We start from the raw sequence: 23,746 nt of genomic DNA, 5'->3' as shown, positions 1-23,746 counted from the left end.
AGATGCTATTTTCCTTATCATGTGGGAGGGGGTTACAGAGTACGTGCTGTCAGCAGCACAGGTCAGGTGGGATCCTGAGGTGGTCAGAGAACATCACACAGCAGTTAATACTTGAATAGTTGTGAAAAAGAGTAAGAAAGTGTAAGAAAAGTTGTGGCAAGAGCCTCTAGAAAGGGGCGCCTGGGTGGCTCAGTGGGTTAAAGCCGCTGCCTTAGGCTCAGGTCATGATCCCAGGGTCCTGGGATCAAGCCCCGCATCGGGCTCTCTGCTCAGCAGGGAGCCTGCTTCCCTTCCTCTCTCTCTCTGCCTGCCTCTCTGCCCTCTGCCTACTTGTGACCTCTGTCTGTCAAATAAAATGAATAAAATCTTTAAAAAAAAAAAAAAAAGAGCCTCTAGAAAGAGGGCACAGAAAGTGCAAGATTAGAGAGGAGCACAGCCCTTTGGGGACTCTGAGAAGGTATGTGGCTGTGCATACAAGGCAGGGAAGGAATCGCAGGAGAAGTTGTAGATGAGGCCAGAGTCAGGTCTCGGAGACCTTGAATGCTTTCTAAATACCATGATCCCAGTGGAGAGAGCCAGACCTTCCTAAAGGAATAACTGATTCCAGGGTGGAGTCAAGGAAAGGACAAGTTAAACCTGGAACATCTTGTGCCAGAAAGTAAGAACACATTAAAAAATTGATGGGGACATGTCAACAGGACAAAGAAACTAATATGAAGTGCCATCCACTAGTCAAATCTGGGACAATTTGAGCATCAAAATATATAATGACACTATGGGATTATAACCTATTATAGAAAACAGGATATGATTAATAATCCACCAATCCATCCATATGTATACATACATTGTACATACATATAAACAAAAAAGCACTCCTCTTCCCAAAGAATGCCAATTAATAAATGTAGAACATAATTAGAAAGTCACCAGTCTGTACCATTATAGTAACAACTGATTCAGAATCATCAATGTATACTAAATCACTGGGTGAAAGTTTGTGGTCTTAAAGTATTTCCCCACAAATTATTAATTACAAGAGGAAAAGGTATACCTTTTTAGTGGAAAAAACTGGCAGGTAACACCTTAATTAAGGTAACACCTTAATGAACCCGGTGATCAAAGTTCATAATTATCCAGAAAAAGGCAAACTTCATCTTGGATCTCCTAACCTGACACATCGAGAATACACCATCAGGGCTGGAAACTGCAAAAATGAACACCCTTGGGCTAATTGTTAGGAAAAGGACTGCTTCCTGGGTCAGGGAGAAAAATGCTCAAAAGGACATTATTAGGATAATTGGTGAATTGTGAAGATGGACCATGAAATATTTGATAACTGTACTGTAGGAATGTTAAACTTCCTGAATTTGACAATAACATTATGGTTATTTAGGAAAATGTCCCCATTCTTAGGGGAGCAGTAATGATGTCTGGAACATTTTCTCAAATGTTTCAGATATTAAGCTTTTCCCCCCTAAATTAACTTATAGTTTTGAAATTTTCAAACTGAACTAAAATAATAATAACAATGACTCTCATAGAAATGTGTAGGATGGTCCAGAAGATAAATTCAAGACTCTTTAAATGGGGCAGGGAGTTATTAGAACATTTTAGTTGATAAAATGATATGATTAGATTTGCCATTTTGAAAGTTTACTATGGAACAGCATGGAGCATGGGCCAGGAAATGGACATGCTGGCCAAAGGACAAGTTTGATCTGCAAACTCTTCACTTATAAACATATTGTACTGTTATTTTGGCAGCTAGATTGAAGTGAGAAACATGTTCTTTTTTATATAATGTTTAGTAGTACATAAGCTAAAAGGATTACATTAATACATTAAACATGAAATATAATTGCTTTTCTTTCCATAAATATTATTAAATGACAATTCACTTTTATGGACGATTTCTAGAAGCTGACTGCCTATGTTATGGGTCATTTCAGCTTTCTGTTTTTGTCTTTTGCATAGCCCCTAACTGGATAAAATAATTGACTGCTCAGTTGAATCTGCATTTAAAAATGAAATTAGGGGCGCCTAGGTGGTGCAGTCAGTTAAGCACAGGACTCTTGGTTTCAGCTCAGGTCGTGATCTCAGGGTCCTGATCTCAGAGTCATGAGATCAAGCCCTGTGTTGCAGGAAGTTGGCCTGAAACTCTCCCTCCCCCTACTCTCAAATAAATAAATAAATCTTAAAAAATGAAATTGATGGAGAATCCAACTTAATTTGTCCATTTGTGCCTTGGTATTATTGAATAAGGGGGAAAAAAAGATAGTAAAAACCTCCCACCAAATAAGAATGTGCATTTTAATCTTTACTGTCCTCCCTATTCCTATGGAAAATAGTGGGTGAGAGGGAAAAACAAGACTGGGCTAGGATCTCTTCATAGACAAGAAAATTTGTAACAAAAAGACAGAAAAATCACTCAATATATTGGAATTGCTGGCTAGTTCTCTTCCAAATTCTTTTCAGGGAATATTCTCCCAGCCACAACAGGAGAAAAAGAATAAATTGCTTTTACACTTCTGCAGCTACAGAAGTGACTTGAAATTGATGCCTTTAATTTACTTCTAACTGTGTGGATAAGGGCAGAGTCAGACAAGGGATGTCTTTCTTGTCTTGCAACAATTGGAAAGACAAATGTGTGTAGTGAAGGGGAAGGAGGCCATTAGCTACTTCACATTACCTGATTATCTCTGTTGATTACTACCCACAGCCCGCTCAGTTCTACCACTCTCAAGCCCCACGGGAGGAGGTCTGGTGGAGGGGGGCCGGCAGCTAGGGCGAAAATGCAGGGACCATTTGCTTTGACCCACCAACTTGGGTCTGCAACAAATTTGTAGCTCAGTGCTGTCTGAGGAAGAGGACCAAGACCCCAGCAGGGACAGCCTATCCCATTCAGTCACGGTGAGTGGGAGGGAATGTTCTGAAGCTGAGGTATGGTGCCAAAGGGGTGTCAGGGGTGAGATGGAGGGCAGCAAGCAGGGACAAAGGAAGGATGGCAGATGGGTTGGAATGGCAAGGGGGATGGTCTGGGCATGGGTTTGGCATAGGACTCATGCTTACGTTTGCATGGATAGTATTTCTGTAAGGACCACTGATTCTGTATGTTATTTTGGGTGGTGGTTGCACAGGTGCATATAATTTTAAAACCCACTGAACTAACATCCAGATCTTAGCTTCTACTGCATGTTAATTATATCTCAATTATTTAAAAGCCCATTGGAAGTAAATACAGCAGGAAATTACTGTAGCTGAAATCACAATCTTATGGTGCCCTAGAGCTTACAAAATGAGGTAATGAGAGACTGCACTGCCTCAAACTCCAGACTAAAATACAGAAAAGAGTTAGTTTAGTTTAGTTCCAAAGTTCTGTTGGGCCTTGGTGTAAATGAAAGCGTCCCAGATGTAGTAGATTCCGCTTTGGTCAGCCAGTAATAGGTGTAATTTCTTTTGCCCCAGTAGGCCTCTGGGCCTTGTAAGAAGCGAAGAGGAGGAACTGAAATTAGTCTGGACAGTAATTTAAAATACTATCTCCCTTGTGAACAAAAGAAGCTGAGAAGTCTATGTTTAATGAAAATTCTTCGCATTCCTATGAATTTAGGCCATACTGTCTTCTAGTAACAGTGGTAGGATCAAAGAACAATACAAAAAATCATGTTCATAATAAGCCTATGATGGTTTACTTATTGAAGTAAGAAAGGACTTAAATAAATTCAAAGATAGACTTTTCCCTTACCAGTCAGGGGAGTCTGTGACTCTTGATCTCTTGGTTATTAGCTCAAGCCCCACAGTGGGTAGAGACATTACTTAAAAATTAAATCTTGAAAAAAAAATCTTAAAAAAAAGGACTGGTTGAATTGATCAGACATTAAAACACATAAAACTTTAGTAGTAACATGAATATAGTAACATGCTCAGCTTTACTAGTGATCAGAGAAATACAATGAAAATTACAATAAGCTATTACTTTTTCTTCTCAAACTTAAAAATATTGGTTATATTTAGTGATCACAAGGGTGTACAAAAACAGGTACTCTAAAATATTGGTGTCCCGCAAAATTTAAAAAACGGATACTCTTCAATCCAGCAATTCCACCTTCTGTGGATATACATATGTTAGGATATTCAATGCAGGACTGTTTGTAATAGTGCCCCCACGGAATACAACCTGAGTGTCCATCCATAGGAAAATAAATTATGGAAAACATAAAAGGGAAATCCATTCAGCCATTAGAGCGAATGAAGTTGGCTATAAAGACTGCCAAGGAAAATGTTCAGGATCCAGTATTAAGTAAAACAAACAACCCCCCCCCCCAAAACCCCACTTCACAGAACAATATGCATACTATGAAACAATTTATTTAAAAAATCTTTTAAATCTAAATACAGACTGTTTATTTTTATTTGATTTATATGAGAGAGAGAGAGAAAGCAAGAGACAGAGCATGAGCGGGGAAAGGGGCAGAAGGTGAGGAAGAGGGAGAAGCGGACTCCCCACTGAGCAGGGAGCCCAAGGAACACAGGGCTCAATCCAAGGATCCTGGGATCATGACCTGAGCCAAAGGCAGACACTTAACCAACTGAACCACCCAGGCACCCCTGAATACAGACTGTTAAAGGTAGTTATTTATGAGGATAGGATTGGGGTATGGGGGTGAAGGAGAACTTTTTTGGTATACACACACACACATATGTAATATATATTAAATATTTGCACATATATATAAATAAATATAAAATATATTTGATTTTTATTTACATTTCTAAAAAATACAGACACATTCATGCATTATTTAGTCATTTGGGATAAAAACAAAGAAAAAGAAAAATCCTCTACTCAAGAATCTTTGAGTTAAAAAGCCACTATCACAAAGTTATACCTACATTTAAGAAGCTACTGATGAGGAGGATGAGCATGTATATTCAGTCTTGGTAGAAACATTTAGCCAAGGACAGCCTTCTGATCCTCATGCATGCTTTTCCATTTCTCCCAGGTTACTAAATTCTACTGTACTGATACACTGAACGTCTGACAATAAGTCAGATGTGTGTTAGCATTTTTCAAAAGGTGAAGTGAGAATGAGCTAGGTGCTGCTCGCTCGGTGCCCCAGGCACAGGCCTAGGCTTTGGGGTGAAAGCATTCTTAGTCATTCTCTAATCTCAAGACTCAGTATAACCAGAATCCTCACCATTCTCTAGCCCCTTCCATCCCAGCATTCCATTATTATAATTATTGTTGTTGTGTGGGAAGTGTACCTAACCCCAAATCCCAAATTAATATCAGGAATATTGTTTTAAAAATCTGCAGTGTTATGGGACACCCGGGTGGCTTTGTCGGTTAAGCATCTACCTTTGGGGGGCGCCTGGGTGGCTCAGTGGGTTAAAGCCTCTGCCTTCGGCTCGGGTGGTGGTCTCAGGGTCCTGGGATCGAGGCCCACATCGGGCTCTCTGCTCAGCGGGAAGCCTACTTCCCTTCCTCTCTCTCTGCCTGCCTCTCTGCCTACTTGTGATCTCTCTCTGTCAAATAAATAAATAAAATCTTTAAAAAAAAAAAAAGCATCTACCTTTGGCTGGGGTCATGATCCCGGGGTTCTGGAATTGAGTCCGTTTCAGGTTTCTTGCCTGGCGGGGAGCCTGCTTCTCTCTCTGCTTGCCCCCCGCCTCGTGCTTTCTCTCTCTCCCTTTCTCTGACCAAAACAAAAACAAAAACAAAAACAAAAACCAACTTAAAAAAAAAAAAAAAAACCTACAACGTTAACATGTGATCTGAGGTAAAAAAAAAAAAAATGATTAAACTGTATAACATTTACACAACTATACAGGTTATTTCAGAAATGGACCTACAAGGAAAGGTTCCTTCAAACCCTGTCCTTAACCTGTGAAGAATGATGCTGACCCCAGGAAAGAGCCACGGTTTTCCAAACCAAACTCACTGTAGGACCTAGGATAACTGGCTTGACCTGACAAATGAGGGATTCCTCACCTACAAAATAAAAACGATAATATTTAACAGGGCATTTGTGTGAAGCCCCTATCACCTGTGTACAGAATGTGGTGATAGCTTAATAAAATATCCATTTTCTCCCCTTTTTACAAGTCTAAGAGATTTTTCAGTCTCAGGGTCAGGAACATGGGGGATTTCAGATTAATGCTGAGAATACCAGAATATCCAATGAAATAAAAACAACTCTTTTTTTAAATTTTATTTTTAAGTAATCTCTACATTCAACTTGGGGCTCGAGCTTAACAACCCTGAGATCAAGAATTGCATGCTCTACAGACTAAGCCAGCCATGTGCCTCCAAACCAACTTTTAAAAAAAATGTGAGTGAAGATTTTAGTGTGTGTCCTTTTCCCCACATTCCTGCTACCCAAACCCTCTAGGTTTATGGAAATTTGACCTTATGTAAATTATTTATCTTCATATCATTAAGCCATAATTTACTTATCATTTGAAATTGAAACTTAGTATCATTAAAAAAATTTTTTTTAAAGATTTTTATTTTAAAGTAATCTCTACACCCAACATGGGATCAAACTTAAAACCCTGAGATCAGAGTTACATGTTCTACCTGCTGAGCCAGCCAGGTGCCCTCATCATTGGAAATTTTTTTTTAAGATTTTAAAAAAAAATTTATTTATTTGAGAGAGAGTTAGAGAGAGAGCAGCAAGCAGAGGGAAGGAGGAGAAGCAGACTCCCCACTGAGCTGGAAGCCTGATGCTGGGCTTAGTCCCAGGACCTGGAGATCATGACCTGAGCTGAAGGCAGAGGCTTAACCATCTGAGCTACCCAGGTACCTGGAGAAGCCTTGAAATTTTAACATAATGTATCTATGGACCAGTTTCTCCTCATTTATGACTTATCTTTAAATATACATATCAGAAAATGCTCCAAAAAAAAAAAAAAAAAGAAAAGAAAAGTAAATGTTCCATAACTGAATTCTTTTCAGGGTGAATTTACCTGGGAGAAAGGAATATAGAGAATCCCTTCCCTCCTTGTTTTGTTTTTCACCATGCTGCTCATAATGCTGAGGATCACAACTAGATGCATCTGTTCTCTAAGCTCAGACAGGCTGGGGAAAGACAAGCTGGAATCTTTTTTTTTTTTTTTTTTTTTAAAGATTTTATTTATTTATTTGACAGAGAGAGATCACAAGTAGACAGAGAGGCAGGCAGAGAGAGAGAGGGAAGCAGGCCTCTTGCTGAGCAGAGAGCCCGATGTGGGACTCGATCCCAGGACCCTGAGATCATGACCTGAGCCGAAGGCAGCGGCTTAACCCACTGAGCCACCCAGGCGCCCGACAAGCTGGAATCTTGAAGATAGTGTTTAGGTTCTCACTCCAGCCCTGCCCTTGTCACTTCTGTGGATCCCCATATCCTCACCGTGAAAGGGAAGCCTTGGACCAAATATTGTGTAAAGTGCCTTCTAGCTCTAAAATTTTATGATCCATGGTCAAACAGTGAACAATGAACTAACCAATCAACCAAGCGAACTAAACTACATTTCCCATGGCCAATTTCTGAGCCTAGAGATTGTCTTATTGAACTTTAAGACTCAAATCGCTCAAGTGAACACACAAATATCAGTAAGAAATACCATTTTTCTACCACTACCTAAACATGACCTAAAAACAAAATACAAATAGGGTCTAAAATTTTGATGTGTGTACTTGCATATGGACTTCCTAGTCCCAAGAATGTAAGACATTCTGGCAAAATTACCAACTGTAATTATATATTTTCTCTCTTAATGATGTTATAGTAACAAAACCATAAAATTCTGTTTCTAAAACATGAAAATACTTAAATAGCATAATTATTTGTATTTATTATATTTTCTCTTTTATTGGAATCATAGACATTTTGTTAGAATTTCCAGCCTTAACACTTAAGTTTGAAGGAGAAAATGAACTGCTGTAAGTGAACTTACTGGCACTTCAATCTTAGTTTGACAGTTAGATAAGTCACCCTCAAATAAATAGAATATCATGGGGTATTTGAATTTCTTTCATGCTAGGGATCAAGAAGATTCTCATGGATTATCTATTCAAAACAAGACCTACTCAATGTTAACTAGACTTGCTGTGGTGATCATTTTGCAATATATACAAATCAAAGCATGTTTACACCTGAACTTAATATAACATTATATATCAATTATACCTCAGTAAACAAAACAAAACAAAAGACTTCTGCAAAATCCCAGATAGTATGGGAAAAGGTGGCCTTTTTACTGCTGAGCCCCTAAGGCCAGAAAGGCCTCCTATTTCCGGTCAAAGCAGAGGACCTGGGAGGATGTTTCTGTTGAATTTCGACTCATTTGCATAGCATTCCACAAGCTCCCAATTCTTTCCCTTCATCGCTGCCGCTGAAGACAAACAGGTAAACCATTTTAAATTTAAGGCCTTCACTGATTTCCTTAGGGGCAACAGGGGATGAAAGAACATGATTACTAAGCTTCTGGTCTAAGTGGCTGATCTGTAGCTCCAGACTGTTCAGCTGAGTCAGTGATGCAGAACCTTCTTTCCCCAGCCCCCTTTCCTCCTTAATTAGCAGCGCTAAAGGGTATAGGCCTTCAACAATAGAAGTCAAATAGCCCCCCACCCGAGAAGTACTCCATCAAAATTTGCATTTCTGAGACGCTTCTAGGGACTGACTCAAACTCATCTTTCTTTTCTAGAGGCTGGCAGTGATTGCGGACCTGCAGGATAAAACGTTAAAATGCTGGTGAAAAATTAGGAACAGCTTGCAAGACGTAAAGTTCGGGGCTTTGAAATCTAAAGATTGCCCTCCACTCTATTCACCTTCTTAGACGCTACCGTGCAAATTTGTTTAAAGTCCCTCCAAAATGAGAGTTTTGGTTAAGTTCCAGAAATATCAGCCATTATTTTAACCCAGAAGAAAAAGATATGACTCCAGTTTGCAGGATGAAAGTTCAAGAATTAAATTCGCCACTTGCTTCAATACTTCAGTAATTGGATCTGTAGACACCTTAGGTAAGAAAAACTCAGCAACTGGCGTATAAAATTACTGAGTTAAATGCGGGTACTGGATTCTAAGAGGAACTACGAGACAAACCGTACGGTATATCATGTTTCCATGGTAGGTTTATCGACGCCCTAAGAAGCCCTGACTTAAGTCTTTTTCAATGCTGGGCATACCATAGGTCGGTAGAGTGTAGATGATTTGGATCGTGGGTCGGTTGTGGTATCACCTTTACCTTCAGTCTACAGAGCGGCGGACAATATAATCAGTCCATACTCTTTTCCAAGCAAGCAGCCGTGGCAAGAATCCTTCTCACTTGGCACGATTACAAGGAAAACCCTGAAATACTTTTAAAAATACACATGCCAAAGAACTGGAGTCAAGTTACTAGGGTGGGGCTGTGTACAGCTTCGGCGACTCACTAAAGGAAGTTGGGACCTGGGGTCTCGGCACGGGAGGAACACAGAAAAAAAAGTTGGGGGCTGGCGGAGGGTCGCGAGCACACTTTTATATTTGATTGGCGGAACCACTCAGACTTTTCTTTATGGCGTCACCGGGTACCTGCCTGTAGAAAGGCCCCGTCTCCGTGACGTCACGCATCACTGACCAATGAAAAGCCCCATTCTGCGGGCCCCGAGGAGGGTTGTGGGCCCTTTTTTGTGAATGAAGCTCCACGGAACAGCCCTCCTGGGGTCCCGGGGAGCCGCGGCCGACTGTGCTTCGGCGCTTCGGCAGCAGCGTCCGCGGCTGCGGTGGGCGCGCGCGGTTACCCCCGGCAGCCCCAGCCGCCCGCGGCAGCACCGTCGCCTCGGCCGCCCGAGCGGGCTGCGGGCACCTGGGGGCGGGCTGGGGGGCGCCGGCGGCGGCAGGAGGCGCTGTAGCCAGGGCTGCGGCGCGGGTCCCTTGGCGGCCGCAGGAGGGAGCGGGGCAGGCGCGGTGGGCCCGGCCCCTCCTCCGACTCCTGCGCCGCCGCCTCCCGCCGGGCTCGACCGGCGCCCGCCGTCCCCGCAGCGCCGTTCCGCGCCCGCCGCCCCGAGCGCCCGCGCGCGGGGCTGGCGGGGGCCTCGGCGGGGGAGCGGACGCGCGGGGCCATGGTCGTGGCCCCTTGACGGGCCGCGGCCGCCTCCATGAAGCGGAAGAGCGAGCGGCGGCCGAGCTGGGCCGCCGCGCCCCCCTGCTCCCGGCACTGCTCAGCGTCCTCGCAGGGAGTGAAGAAGAGCCGCAGCTCCACGTCGCAGGAACTGCACCGCCTGGACCACCAGGACGACCTGTACCTAGACATCACCGGTGAGCCGGCGAGCGAGCGCGTGGCGGGCGCCGCAGACACGCGGCACCCCGCGCGGGGGTCCTAGCCCACCCTCCCAGGCAGTGGAGGCGCCTCCCTGGGCCCGGCTGACACGCCTCCACCCCCACTCCCAAAAAAGCCCCACCGGCCACACCCCCTTCAGCAGCCCGACTCCCTGGGAGCGCCCCCCTACCCTGACTTTCCATCTGCGGGTGTTAGCGAGCTGTAACTTTATCCGTTTTGCGCTCTCCTACCCCGGCAAGATGGGCCGAGGGTCACCTTTCTAAATTGCTGGCGTCAGCTCGGCGCCTCGGGCTTTTTCTGAGTTCGGGTTGATAGCGCCTCCCGGGGCTGCAAGCTCGGTTGGCCCTCACAGGAGTCTGAACCTCTGAATCACCCCGGAGGATTCCCCGAGCGCGCGGAACGCGCCGGCACGGGAGCAGCTGCCCTGTCGGCTGGGCGTTCGCCCAACCTCGGCTGCTGTGGAGGAAATGGAGTCCCGTCTCGTGCGGCGTTCCCACGTCCTCGCGCGGGTCCGCTCCGCGCTCGCCCCCTCCCCAGCGCGCGCGCGAGCACACCCGGACCTAGTAGGGCTAGCTCCTCTCCCTCGCTTCCACAAGGAATGTGTCACACTGGTGGCCTGGGAGCCGCTCTGCGTGCCGAATGCACAGAGGTGTCACTTCTGAGAAATCGCAGCCAGCAGGAGCAGGTAGAAAAGCAGCCCTTTGATAGCGGTTTTATTAATTAGTGCTGACTCTACAGTTCTTGAAGACTAAAAAATTCAGTTTGGCAGCTGTTGGATTTGCCAGGATTGACATTAAAGCCTGTGAAGGCATGAACGTGATGATGTATGTGGAAAAGCTTTGTAAACAGCATCGTTGTCTACGGTTTTGAGGGAATTCGCAGTCCGCTTTCTGTGGCGTGGCATGTGTGAGCCTTGGCGTGTGGGATTTTTATAAACAGTTTCCCGCCCTTAGCCATTGATAAGCCAGGTGAGCTGGAGTGGTCAGAATATTTATTTAGAAAGTGTCCAGACAAAACACAAATTTAGTAGAACTTGTTTTCTAGGTTGATGGACGGTTGGAAACTTAAGGTCCATATTAATAAAGCTGCGAGTGGAGGGGAAGGTTTCTTGGCGCGGGGTGGATGGACCCCTGGGAACTGTGGAGGGAGGAAGAGGTTGCCTTACGTGGGTGGCCAGCTGGCACCTGCCCGGGTCCCCGTAGCGCGCTCTCTGAGGCCGAGACCGGGTCCCACCAGGCTGTGTAGTCCCAGGGAGATAGCCTCGCCAAGGAGGGCTCGGGATGGGTGACGACACTACACATTCCTTACGCCTTTGTTCTTTATACCTCTTAAAAGGCATTTTGCTTCATAGCATTTAGTTTTAGGGCAAGTAACACACGGCTCGTTACAAAGGTGCCAGGAGTTTATAGTGAAAAGTTGGTCGCAGCCACTTGGTGGCCTTCCCTAGAGGCAACTAAAGTTTCCTATGAATCCTTCCAGAAAGAGACTGTATGTGTATAAACTTGTGTATTCTCTATCATACGCAAGCATGGTAGCTTACATGTTGTTTTGCACATTGTTTATTCTTCGCGGTATTCTCTTCTTAGAACGGTTAGTACATGCAAAACTGCTTCATTCGGTTTTAATTACTGCTAGGCCAAAGTAGATAGGGTTTTAGAAAATAAAACTATAAAGTACATGTGGATTTAAAATATGTTTAAGATTTCATTGTATTTGTTTATTTTTAAGTAATTTCTCTAGTCAGCCTGAGGCTGAAACTCACAACCCCGAGATCAAGAATCACATGCTCTACAGACTGAGCCAGCCAGGAGCACCCTAAATACATGTGTTTTATAATTTGTTTAGACAGCTCCCGATGGATAAGCATTTAGGTTGTCTCCATCAAAAAGTAAGTTTTGTAAAGTCAAGTCATTGGGCTAGATCTTCTTCCTCCTTCATGGAGGGCTTTCCTGAATCACAAGAGTAATTTAATTTCAGAAAATATTGCTAAGCCGAATATTGAGGAAGGAGTTGGTGCATTTTATAAAATAAAAAATGCTGTTATTTAGATTACAAGCCCAGATAATGGAAGAGTCCCGTCTCAGTGTAAGAGGGGAAGTAAGGGAGTCAACTTTGCCTGGAATTTTTCCAGGTATCACTTAGTGACAGTCTTGGCTTCTTAGAAAAATGATACTGAATCAGTCTGTTTCAAGGTGATAAATAAGACAAATTAACTTTGGGGTAATGGGGTGAAAAAAAAAGTAACTTTGGATACAGGGTACAGATTACTTTTTATTGGGCTTGGAGGGAAGGCTTGAAACCTCATCCTCAGCAAGTGGCAACCTGGTCCCGTCCTCCCCAACTTGTTTTTCTCTCAGTTTTTCTTCTTAATATTTTTCAAGTTGAGCATTAGGAAGGGAGATATATAAATATAGTTTGTCTCTTCAGTAATATTTGCTTTCTTTTTTTCTGTGCATACTTAAGTTTCTATAAATTGTGTCATACCAACAGGGAGAGTCCCCTTTTAATGGCTATATGGTATTGCACTGTATGGCTGAATCGTGATTTATATAATGGTAATAAATAAATGGTTATGTGGGGGGTTTTCAGTCCCTGCAAATGGCAGCAGTAGCATCATTGTATATATCTACATACATGTATGATTTTATCTGCAGAGTAAAGTAGAAGTGAAGGGGCCAGGCCAAAATATATATAGGTTTATCCATTCATTGGTGGACTTTTTTGGTGATTATGAATAATGCTGCTGTGAACATTGATGTACCAGTTTTTGCATGGAGTTGTTTTTGGTTACTTTGCATATATACACCTAGGAGTAGAATTGCAGGGTTGCATGGTAATGCCATGTTTAACCTGCCAGACTTTTCCAAAGCTGCTGTACCAGCAGCATTTTCCACCAGAAATTTATTCCACATCCTCACCAACACTTGTTACGGGATTGTGAAGATTCTTTCCCACTGGGGTTGGTTTGTAAAAATTAATGCACATTATCACTTTTGCCCACTCTGTCCTTAAATACATTATTTTTTTTTTTTTTACTTTAGTCCCTTATTATTTTTATTACAACTATTTCATCTGTTAAGTCAAATTCCATTCCCATAGATTGCAGTGTATTTCATGGTGGGGTACACATTTTTTTTTTTTTAAAGATTGATTGATTGATTTTAGAGAGAGAGATTAAGAGAGAGTTCTAGTGCCTGCAAGGGTGGGGAGAGGGAGAGAGATGTCAAGCAGACTCCCCAGCTAGCACAGAACCCATTGGGGCTCCACTCCAACTGCAATCAAGAGTCAGTCTCTTAACTGACTGAGCCATCCAGGCACCCCAGTGTATATATTTAATACAGGATGCTTAATGCCGGTTTTTTTTCCCTGTAGTCCTTTGTTATGTGGTCACAATTTTTTTTAGTGTGCAGCCAACCATCTGGCCAAACTAGCCATTTACTAGGAGCTGACCAATGTTTATTCCCATGTGGACCCCATCCACCTCTCATTGGCCATTCACTCAGCTCTTGCCCTGTGCAATGACGTGGATTTTTACATAAGCTGTATTCCTGCTGCAGTTCCAGTATATTATGTTTAAAAAAGATAATAAAACTGTAACCTGTATACATTAATGTGAAAGAGATACTGAGTAAAGTTATAATCAGAATGAGTTGTGATCGATCAGGGAAGCTGGGGAAGAAGGGAAGAGAAGAGGGTTTCTGATTGGCTTTGGAATTAGATCTCTCCCAAGATGGGAGAAGTACCAAAGGAAAAATGTTGGACATAGATTTTTGATTTTCCTATGAAACTCCTTGCAGTCAGAAGTCTGAATCTTTTTATTCTTATTCCTTAAATAGGGCCATAAACGACAGTGTACGTTCTCTTTTCCTTTTCATTAATATAGGAAAAAATATTAAAGATTATGAAATTACTGTATTATCCCTATGCTTGATAATTGATGGATTTAATAGTTGGTACAGAGCTTAAATTTATTTTACTTCTTTATTTTTTAAAAACTTAATGACTAGTGAAAGTAATTGGTATTAACTATTGGCTAAAAAAGATTTTTAGTGGTTTAAAAAATTTTTTTTCAGTGTCATGATTAGTCTATCTCTTTAAGACTGTCTATTATAACTGTAAATAATTTTATTGGAGAAGCTCTAGTTGAGGTCAGGATTGTCATTTAAAAGTACCAATTAATGGTATATCAGATACTCATCAAATTAAACAGATATAGCACTGCCTCTACCCTGCCTTATTTTCTTTTTAGGATTTAAAAAATTCACACTAGACATTATTAGACAGAGAAAATTTATTCATTAATTCAAGAAGTATTTAATTGAATGCTTACTATGTAAAATAGTGCTGTATATTCATTGTTTGCTGTGATCAAAGTATATTTTTCTTGATTAAAAAGGAATACAGTTACCTGGGGCACTGATTCAAGGAGGAAATTCATTTTTCTTCAAGACTATCACATAGTAGATTATTTAGAGTTTTAATAATTGAAGCTCATCAAAGTATGTAGTGTTCATTTTCCTTCTTATGACTTAGTTCTAATGTATTTTCTTAATTTATGTGCTTAATTCTTCAACATCTTTTACTTCCAATGGTGTCATGTTAGTTACCTGTTTTAGGTCTAAATCCTTAGGCACTGGGGCACCATACACAAAAACTTAACATAGTTGTGTTGTTACTGTTTCACTGGACAGAATGGTTGGGCACAGAGATGAAGGGAAAGTGGAGTAACTGGGTGACAAAGATGGTACTAATGCTAGGACTTGCCAGTCAGTGCACACTGTAATTTCTCTGCGCCTTTGAATAATGGGAATGAATTTCCCCAATTCCTATGGGGGAGAGCTGGAATGAAACCACACTGTGGATTTTTAGAATGGAAGGATGGCATTGCGTGTGTACCAGTGACATTTCCTGGAAGTTTGTGAGATAGTCTTTGGGGATCTCTGAATTGACAGGACAGGTATTTTGTTATTTGAAAGAATTTCAAGAGATCACCTTGAAATACCACAACCATCCACTTATCCCTCAGAACTTAACACAAGAGATAAGTAACTTTGGCCAAATTGATGTGCCTTCTTTTTGGCAAAGCTGTCCTACCTGTCTTTTATTCTTTCCAACAGATAAAGCTATTTCAGCAAAGTTGTACATAAATGATTCATTGGCCATGTACTGTTTAGTCCTGTGTTTACATAGACTAATAGGTGATGTCCTAGTAGATACTCCGTAAGTTGTATCTGTAAAGTTGAATTTAGATAATTACCTAGTCAATTTGGAAATATGAGCAAACTACATACACAATTCAAGTCCTCCATTCATGCTGTTGTCCAAATTGGCTGTCATCACAGCCCAGATTTTCTAGATAGTTCATTCATTCAACCAAATTGTAATGAATACCTACTCTGCCAGGCTTTTTTCTTTTTCCCCTTCAAATGATAAAAATAGGTCACTGCTGGAGATAATCCCTGGTCTCATGGAGTTTGTTTTCTGTGCTGATTGAGAAAATGAAACTTGGAAGGTCTGTGGGTAAACTAGATTAAACTTGGAGGGTCTGAGAAATAACTAGCTTAGAGAGGGCTGAGCCATATCGTGGTTGAAATCCTTGGGGATGTAAAACTTTTCATAGGGTATTTGAACAGTTAATTCTAGTGGCTAGGCATGAGGATACCAGGGACAGCTAGTGCCGGCCTTTGGGGAGACTGAACACAGCTGGATTATTAATAACCTTTTGGAGCCTTTTTTCTCTCATCTGTTTGATAGTTAAAAGTGCACAGTGTTGTTGGAAGAACTGAAGCAGATGTATGTGAAGTGCTTGGCTTGGTGCCTCTTCAACAGCCGGGGCTCCATAAACGGTCTCTAGTATTAAAAGTGTGTGTGCAGTGGCCCAGGATACCAAGGGGAGACTGAGATAGTCACCATGGTTGGAAAGGTTTCCAGCTCTGAAGCAAACATTTCCCCCATATGTGTATGTGCACAAAAGGTTCAGTGAATCAGCATAGTGAAAATGCAAGTGTGTTCCTTTCTCTGCTTCTAAGAGTGATCTTGAGGGCAGAAGCACTCCAGATGAGGCTGGTTCAGTATTTGTCAAAGCTCTGGAAGAGATTTAGCACTGCCTTGACAATCTTTTCTGCTTGGAAAAAACGTTGCCGTTTCTCTTTAAAGATTCCGTTTAAGAGGAAGAATAAAGGAGCTGTTTCTTCCTTTTTGAGGCTGTTATGTATTTTTATTACACTGAAGAGTTTGTATATAGCCTTATATTAAATTGTAGCTAAGCTTATTGGGGGGTGTGTCTTTGTAAAGAGGAAAAGGCCTCATGGGAGAGCCTCAGGTAGAAGGTTATGGAAAATAAAACAAATATATTAAATTCTTTGCTGGTAGAATATAAACTCTTCAGAGTGGTTAGTTTAAAGCATGACTATGCCCTAGAATATTGTTTTAAAAGAGTATTTCACAGATCCAAAAGATTTGATACTGGTGGTGTGTATTATAGGCAATAGGACATTTTTTTGGTTCTTATTTTGAGTAAAACAAAATTGCCTTTCAGTGGGCCTTTCCATGCTTAATTTGTGGCATGGAGACCCAATGTATTTGGAAAGGGTGGGAGTTAGACATAAATAAGAAATTACTTGTTTAAATCTTTTCCTTTAATTACACTGAGAACAAAATAATTTCAGTAGCCAGTATTTTATTTTCCTTTCCATACTAGCTACAGAGTATTTTTAATCTTAGTCCTTTAAGGTCTTTCACATTAAAATTACTTTTATATAATTATCTGTCAGTTGAATGAAAAACATGGATAGACTGGTTTCAAACATTTCAAAGCCATTCCTCACTTAGGACAGGCACCTTTATGAGTGAGGTAAGTAGGCACAGGGGTTGTGGGCAAAAAAGTGGTCAGATTGATACAGAGACATGGAAACTGTTTGGCAGGAGCTAACCAATCTTCAAGTATCATTTCTTTATATTATTTTATTTTTAGCTTCTGAGGTTAGTCACTTAATTTCTAGAAGTGCTGACTACCATATTAGACAGGGATTACATTAGAAAAATAAAATTGATTTTAATTTCCTAAATGCAAGGATATTTAACTGGAATGTGTGCGTCTCATCTGGATTCTCTAGTTTATATGAAAGTTTTACGCCCTTCTCTCTCTTTCTCTTTTTTCTATAGCTTTTCATGGATACTGCTCCAACAAAGGTATTCAGATCATTGACTCTACTTTGCAGTGCTTTCTGATGATTTTAAAATTGTAGATTTAATCTGTTAGTTGTCATTCTTGGTTCCGTCCCTTCCTGTTTGCTTGTCTTCAATTTAGTCTTGGGTAGCAGATTCAGTTTTCTATAACTGTAGAGTATCCTTTGTATGTTTATGACTTAAGTTGAAATTTGTCTTTATATGAAAAGTTTTGTTGGTTTCTGTGTATAGGTAATGCTGACAGTTGTTTGATATTTTACTGGGTTAATTATTAATGCTATGTTTTTGATGGTGGATAATTTTGGTAATACTGAACTTTTTCTATTATAATTGAATCTTTTGTAGACTTGCTGAAAGGATGCTTAGAATAAGTTGTTATAACTCAACAGCTGTTCTTGATTTGTTTTTTCTTTCGCGAGGTCACTTAGTTCTTTCTAGGCATTTCTTTGTTTAATGGACAGGCTTATATCTTATTTATTGTTTTTGGCAGGAGGGAAGTCTCATGAAATGCCAACTTAAACTTTGGGAATGGGGAAGCTCTTTCATAATTCTATTAAAAAATTAAAAGTATTCTGATTCCATTTCATTTTCAAGTGCTTCAGATAAAGCCAGTTATCAAAAGAACAAATCTATATGGCTCCATATATATAATAATTCTAATTTTAAAAAATTTCTGTCTTTATTCTCTTGGTCTTTTATTCAGCTCCTTTAATTCTTAGTATTATTTACCTTCTAGAGAGTAGTTCCCTTAGAGGACTTTATTCACCAGTTGAAAGATTTGGTCCCATTGTCTTGGAGTCTGAAAAGCTGAGGAAGCTAGGCTGGGTAAATTTATTCTAATTGTGTAATATCACATATTGACTTCATTTCTCAGGTAGTTCACTTTCATACTATTAAAATTTGGTTGCCAGTGTACTTTTCACAAAAGAAAAACATCTTGTTCCCAATGTCGATGGTATTTGTTGTTCCTTCAAGTTCTAATTTGAAAGTAAAATTACTTTCTTGGCACTGCAGTTTATGACATTGATCTTTTTATACCCAATCCATAATGCTATAATATCATTACAGATTCTGAATTCTGCAAAGCCCTCCATTTTAGGACCATCGCAGCTGAATCATTCTCTGCATTTTGCTCATTTATACTCATTTAGAGTTGTACATATGTGTATGTGTATGTGTATGTACATATGTGCTATGAAATTAATTAGTATATCCATTTAACAAATATTTATTGAGCAACTACCTTGAGCAAGGCATTGGGCCAGGTGTTATTGAGGAAGGGAGGAGATGTGAAGATTGATTGCAACATCCCTGAGAGAATGAGAAGGCATAGACTATTAAGTCAGCATCTCAGTGACGACAGGTAATGAAGGAATCAGTCATTATGTAGTTTTGCTCTCTTCATTTACACAGTGTCAGTTTGAGAGAATTTTGTGATGCAAATGTCACTCCATAGTTCCTACACAAAGTGAATTACTTTTCCAGTGTGTGGTGAAAACGATCTGTCTTAAGGTGTCTTTCTCTTGGGAGTGTGGGGGATGTGGGCGTAGGTGTGTGTTTTAAACCTTAAAAGAGACAAGAGGAAAAAGCTTAGTTGTGGTATATAACTAGTCATATCCATATGTGAGTGCACTGTATCTATGAATACTGTAAATATATAAATGTGTATTGTTAATATACATATTGTTAATATACTGAAAACCTTATTTCTACTAAGAACCTTATTTCTACTAAAACACAGCCGAAGTAAAAGGTCTCCATTCCAATTAATTCTCTATCTCTAATTTGAATCTCAAGAGCATCCCAAACAATGTAATTTAAAATGAGATACCTTGTTTGTTTTTTAAAAATACGTTATTTATTGGTAGGAATTAGTTACAGAGCACCTTTTAAGCTGAGTATTGCTTTTTGAATTGAAGGCACTAAGAACAAAGATTGCCAAGTATTTTAAGAACTAGATTTGGTTTGTGTGACTTGAACTGAGAACTGAAGAACATTCTAATTTTCACATTCTTTTATAGGTGCTGAGGAAGAATTACTTTGACATGAATGTATAACAGAATTAACATTATGGTTTAACATTTTGGGGAGCCGTTCTCAGTCTGCTCTTGGAATTTTTTTTATTGTAATACTGTCATTAGGTAGCTTGTTGGAAGCACCTTATACATGAAATTGAATCATCTTAACATGCATTTAGTTCCTTTTGACAGTAAACTGTCAAATAAAAGCTTAGGATTTAACTAGCAAACACAATTGAGTTTGGGATTTTAACTTCACTATTAATATACTCTAATTTTAAACTATTGTGACTGAAAGGGCTCAAAGCGCAAATTCACTCAGGATATGTGTGAGTGCATTTTATGGTGGCTGCACCATAGAAGTGGCTGCTTCTGGGCTACAGCAGAGATTTCACACTTGACCCAGATCTCTGGGAAGTGATAGGAGACCGTAGAATGGGGTGATGTATCTCTTAATCTGCCATATAGAGGGGCTTATCAGTGAATGTCACAAGGATCAAAGATGGATGTCTTTGAATGAATGAGAAAAGAGGTTTGAACGCCCTGTAGCTCACTCCCCCCCCCCCCCCCCCCGCCTCTCCCGCCCCCTCCCCCCAGGAGCAGCAGGAACTTTTCTTGATCACTGTAACACCAGTCTGCTTTCTTCCTGCTGACAGCATCATTGTCCCTACTGTGGTGGCAGTTGTCAGGGGTTGGTGACTGCTGGGATTGGGGATAGACTCCACTCCAGTGTGAGGGGAAACACCCTCTTCTACCCCCTTGACCTATCTCACAGTGCTCTCCCATTCCGCCAGTAACAAGCATCAAATGTGGTACTTAACCTAAATTAAATAACAGCTCTGCTCCAAAATGAAGAAGTACTTTAATGTAATCTCTCTTACTCAGGAGAGCAGGAAAAGGATCGTAAACCTTAAAGCATCTTTATCTATTAGAGCCTGAGATTATTTTGATCAAATAAATTTTGGGGGGGTTAAATGTGTGGATTCAGAAGACAGCCATTTCTAGGCACAACAGCAAAGAAGTTTTTTTCTTTTTCTTTTTAAATTTTTCTGCCTTTCTCAGTCTGAGAAAGAAATTTTTCACTTAGCATATTACTCTCTGGGTCCATCCATGTTTTACCAAATGGCAGGGGTCTCGTTTCTTTTCTTCTGGCTGTGTAATATTCCATTGTATATATATATGTATATATCTTTACACACACATACACACACCACATCTTCCTTATTTCTTTGTCTATGGATGATGGGTACTCAGGTTGCTTCCATATCTTTGGTATTATAAATAATGTTGCAATAAACATAGGGGTGCACCTATCTTTTCAAATGAGTATTTTCATTTTCTTTGGGTAAATACCCAGTAGTGGAATTGCTGGATCATACAGTAGTTCTATTTTTAATTTTTTCAGGAACCTCCATACTATTTTCCACAGTGGCTGCACCAATTTACATTCCTACCAGCAGTGCATGAAGAGGAGTCTTTTTTTTTTTTTTTTTTTTGTAATATGATACTTTTGGGAATTTCCAAAAGTATGTGGGATGCTTTTGAAGGCTAAGCAATAAACATTTTTTTTTCTTCAAATCAAAACTTTGGATTAAGGACTTTATTTTAAAATGGCCAGAAAAGAAATGTTATTCTAATTATAGAGATTTATGAATAGGATTAATAAGTTTTGTTGGTTATGCCACAAAAGCAATTTTTAAATAATGTCAATTTTTTATGTACCTATTACACACCCCATTTAACATAACCTTATGCAGTGCTACTTTGTTGTGATTATATTGTCTTCAAAATAATTTTACTAAGAATAAATAGGCATGTATAAAAGTGGTCAATGTCTTGTTTTGGCTTCCCCAGCACAGACTGAGTCAAGGATTCCAACACAGTAATTTCTTTAGGATATGATCCCAGAAAACTCTCCAGAGGGAGTGGGGAAGTGAGAGCGTTATGAGTGGGAAAGAATGCTCATTATATTAGGCAGGTTACTTCTGTACTAACTAGAGTTTGATCCCATAGGGGAAATCTGACAGCAGTATAGAACATACAAGGATTGAGAGGACTGGGATATTTTTTAACCAGTAACTTAGAGCGGGCGCTGAGTGATAATTTTGAAGTGCTGGGAGGATGGCCAGAATGGGCCCTATAGTCAGGAGAAAGTCCTGCAGGAGATGCTGGTACAATTGGAAAATGTTGGTGGGGGAAGGGTCTAAGTGGAGCTTTTCAGTGTGTCTCCAGAGTCACCTAGGCTATTGTTAAATTTTTGTGTGTGCTCCTAGTGCTATTGTAAGTTCTCAGCTAGTTAGTGCTCAACTGTTATCCTGAGTCGAGTGCATGACTGTCACTCTGTTGTGTCCTGTTAGGGTATGAGGTGTTTTTGATAGCAGATGTTGAGAAAATGTATGCATGGGACAGGGTGGGTTTGTTAGAAAGAAGCAGTGGGAGAGCTGGACATAAGTTTAGAGACTGTTGGAGGGAAATGTGTAAGGAAACTAGGTAAAGATCAGCATGCAGTTACGGATGATTGGGAGTTCTGTCATTTTACGAAAGGCTTTGTAAACATCGTAGCTTGGATGTTTGACTAACAACTGTGTGATTAGCACCTAGAAGAATTACAGCCAGAGACAGTCCTGTATTCAGTGAATGTGAACTAGCTCGAGGAGCTGAGCCATTGCCAATGTAGGATGCCAGGACTGGATCTCCATGGAGACTCTGCGGTTTCTGTGCAGTTCCATTTCCAGAAACTCCTCATCCCCAGCTAAGTGAAGTTTGTGCAAGAATGTGAAGTCAACTACCTTATATTATTTATTATTTTTTTAAGAAGTTTTCATTTATTTCTCTATACCTAACCTGGGGCTTGAACCCATGACCCTGAAATCAAGACTTATATGCTCTTCCAAATGAGTCAGCTAACTGCTCCCTATGTTCATTCGTTCGTTCTTTTTCTGTCTTCCTTCCTTCTTTTCATCCTTTCTTTCTAAAAAAAATTTTAAAAGATTTTATTTATTTGAGAGAGAGAATGAGTATTTAGAGAGAGAGAAAAGGAGCAAGGGGAAGGGCAAAGGGAGAAGCAGAGTCTCTGCTCATCAGGGAGCTGAACGGGGGCCTTGATCCTGGGACCCTGAGATGGTGACCTGAGCTGAAGGCAGGTGCTTAACTGGCAGAGCCACCCAGGCATCTCTGTCATTTATTTCTAATAAGGCCAGGTAACAAGTGTTAGGAACTCTTGGGAAAGTTGCAAAACGAATCTGTATACTAATTTAATTGCTTGTGTAAAACATTACACTGATATAAATGGGAAAACTCACAGTTTACCATATATAGTGTAAGTAAGTCCTGTTTTCCTACCTTTGGAGATACTTCACCCATTTTAAAATTAATTAAGTAATGAATTAATTAATGTTAGTAATGTATGTATGAGGTTTATCGTGGTCTTCCCCCCCCCCCCCCTCGAGAGAGAGAGCAAGCAGGGGAACAGGGAGGGTCAGAGGGAGAGAGAGAATCTTTTTTTTTTTTTTTTTAATTTTTTAAATTTCTTTTCAGCATAACAGTATTCATTGTTTTTGCACCACACCCAGTGCTCCATGCAATCCGTGCCCTCTCCAATACCCACCACCTGGTTCCCCCAACCTCCCACCCCCCGCCCCTTCAAAACCCTCAGGTTGTTTTTCAGAGTCCATGGTCTCTCATGGTTCACCTCCCCTTCCAATTTCCCTCAACTCCCTTCTCCTCTCCATCTCCTCTTGTCCTCCATGCTATTTGTTATGCTCCACAATTAGTGAAACCATATGATAATTGACTTTCTCTGCTTGACTTATTTCACTCAGCATAATCTCTTCCAGTCCCACCCATGTTGCTACAAAAGTTGGGTATTCATCCTTTCTGATGGAGGCATAATACTCCATAGTGTATATGGACCACATCTTCCTTATCCATTCGTCCGTTGAAGGGCATCTTGGTTCTTTCCACAGTTTGGCGACCGTGGCCATTGCTGCTATAAACATTGGGGTGCAGATGGCCCTTCTTTTCACTACATCTGTATCTTTGGGGTAAATACCCAGTAGTGCAATTGCAGGGTCATAGGGAAGCTCTATTTTTAATTTCTTGAGGAATCTCCACACTGTGGGAGAGAGAGAATCTTAAGCAGGCTCTGTGCCACCCAGTGCGGGCCTCAATCTCACCACCCTCAGATCATGACCTGAGCCAAAATCAAGTCAATTCATCAACTGAGCCACCCAGGTTCC

The 23,746-nt window shown here is 40.7% G+C and overlaps 1 protein-coding gene across 14 annotated transcripts in view; it reads left to right on the top strand.

Annotated features, from left to right (window-relative positions):
- Positions 1-9,687: 9,687 nt before the first annotated feature.
- CDC14B (cell division cycle 14B) overlaps positions 9,688-23,746 on the top strand; it is a 106,974-nt gene continuing 92,915 nt past the window's right edge. For 9 of the 14 annotated variants that reach the window (XM_047699736.1, XM_047699739.1, XM_047699741.1 and 6 more), the window contains exons 1-2: positions 9,688-10,280; positions 17,467-17,493. In XM_047699736.1, the coding sequence (XP_047555692.1) occupies positions 10,121-10,280; positions 17,467-17,493 (187 nt within the window). In that variant the 5' untranslated portion in view covers positions 9,688-10,120. The remainder of the gene's footprint in view (positions 10,281-17,466; positions 17,494-23,746) is intronic. The other 5 variants (XM_047699744.1, XM_047699738.1, XM_047699740.1 and 2 more) reach the window with 1 other exon arrangement.

This window comes from Lutra lutra, chromosome 13 (assembly GCF_902655055.1).
Source record: "Lutra lutra chromosome 13, mLutLut1.2, whole genome shotgun sequence".
Classification (NCBI taxonomy): domain Eukaryota; kingdom Metazoa; phylum Chordata; class Mammalia; order Carnivora; family Mustelidae; genus Lutra; species Lutra lutra.
Note: the sequence above shows the minus strand (reverse complement) of the source record. Positions and strands in the feature narration are given on the sequence as shown.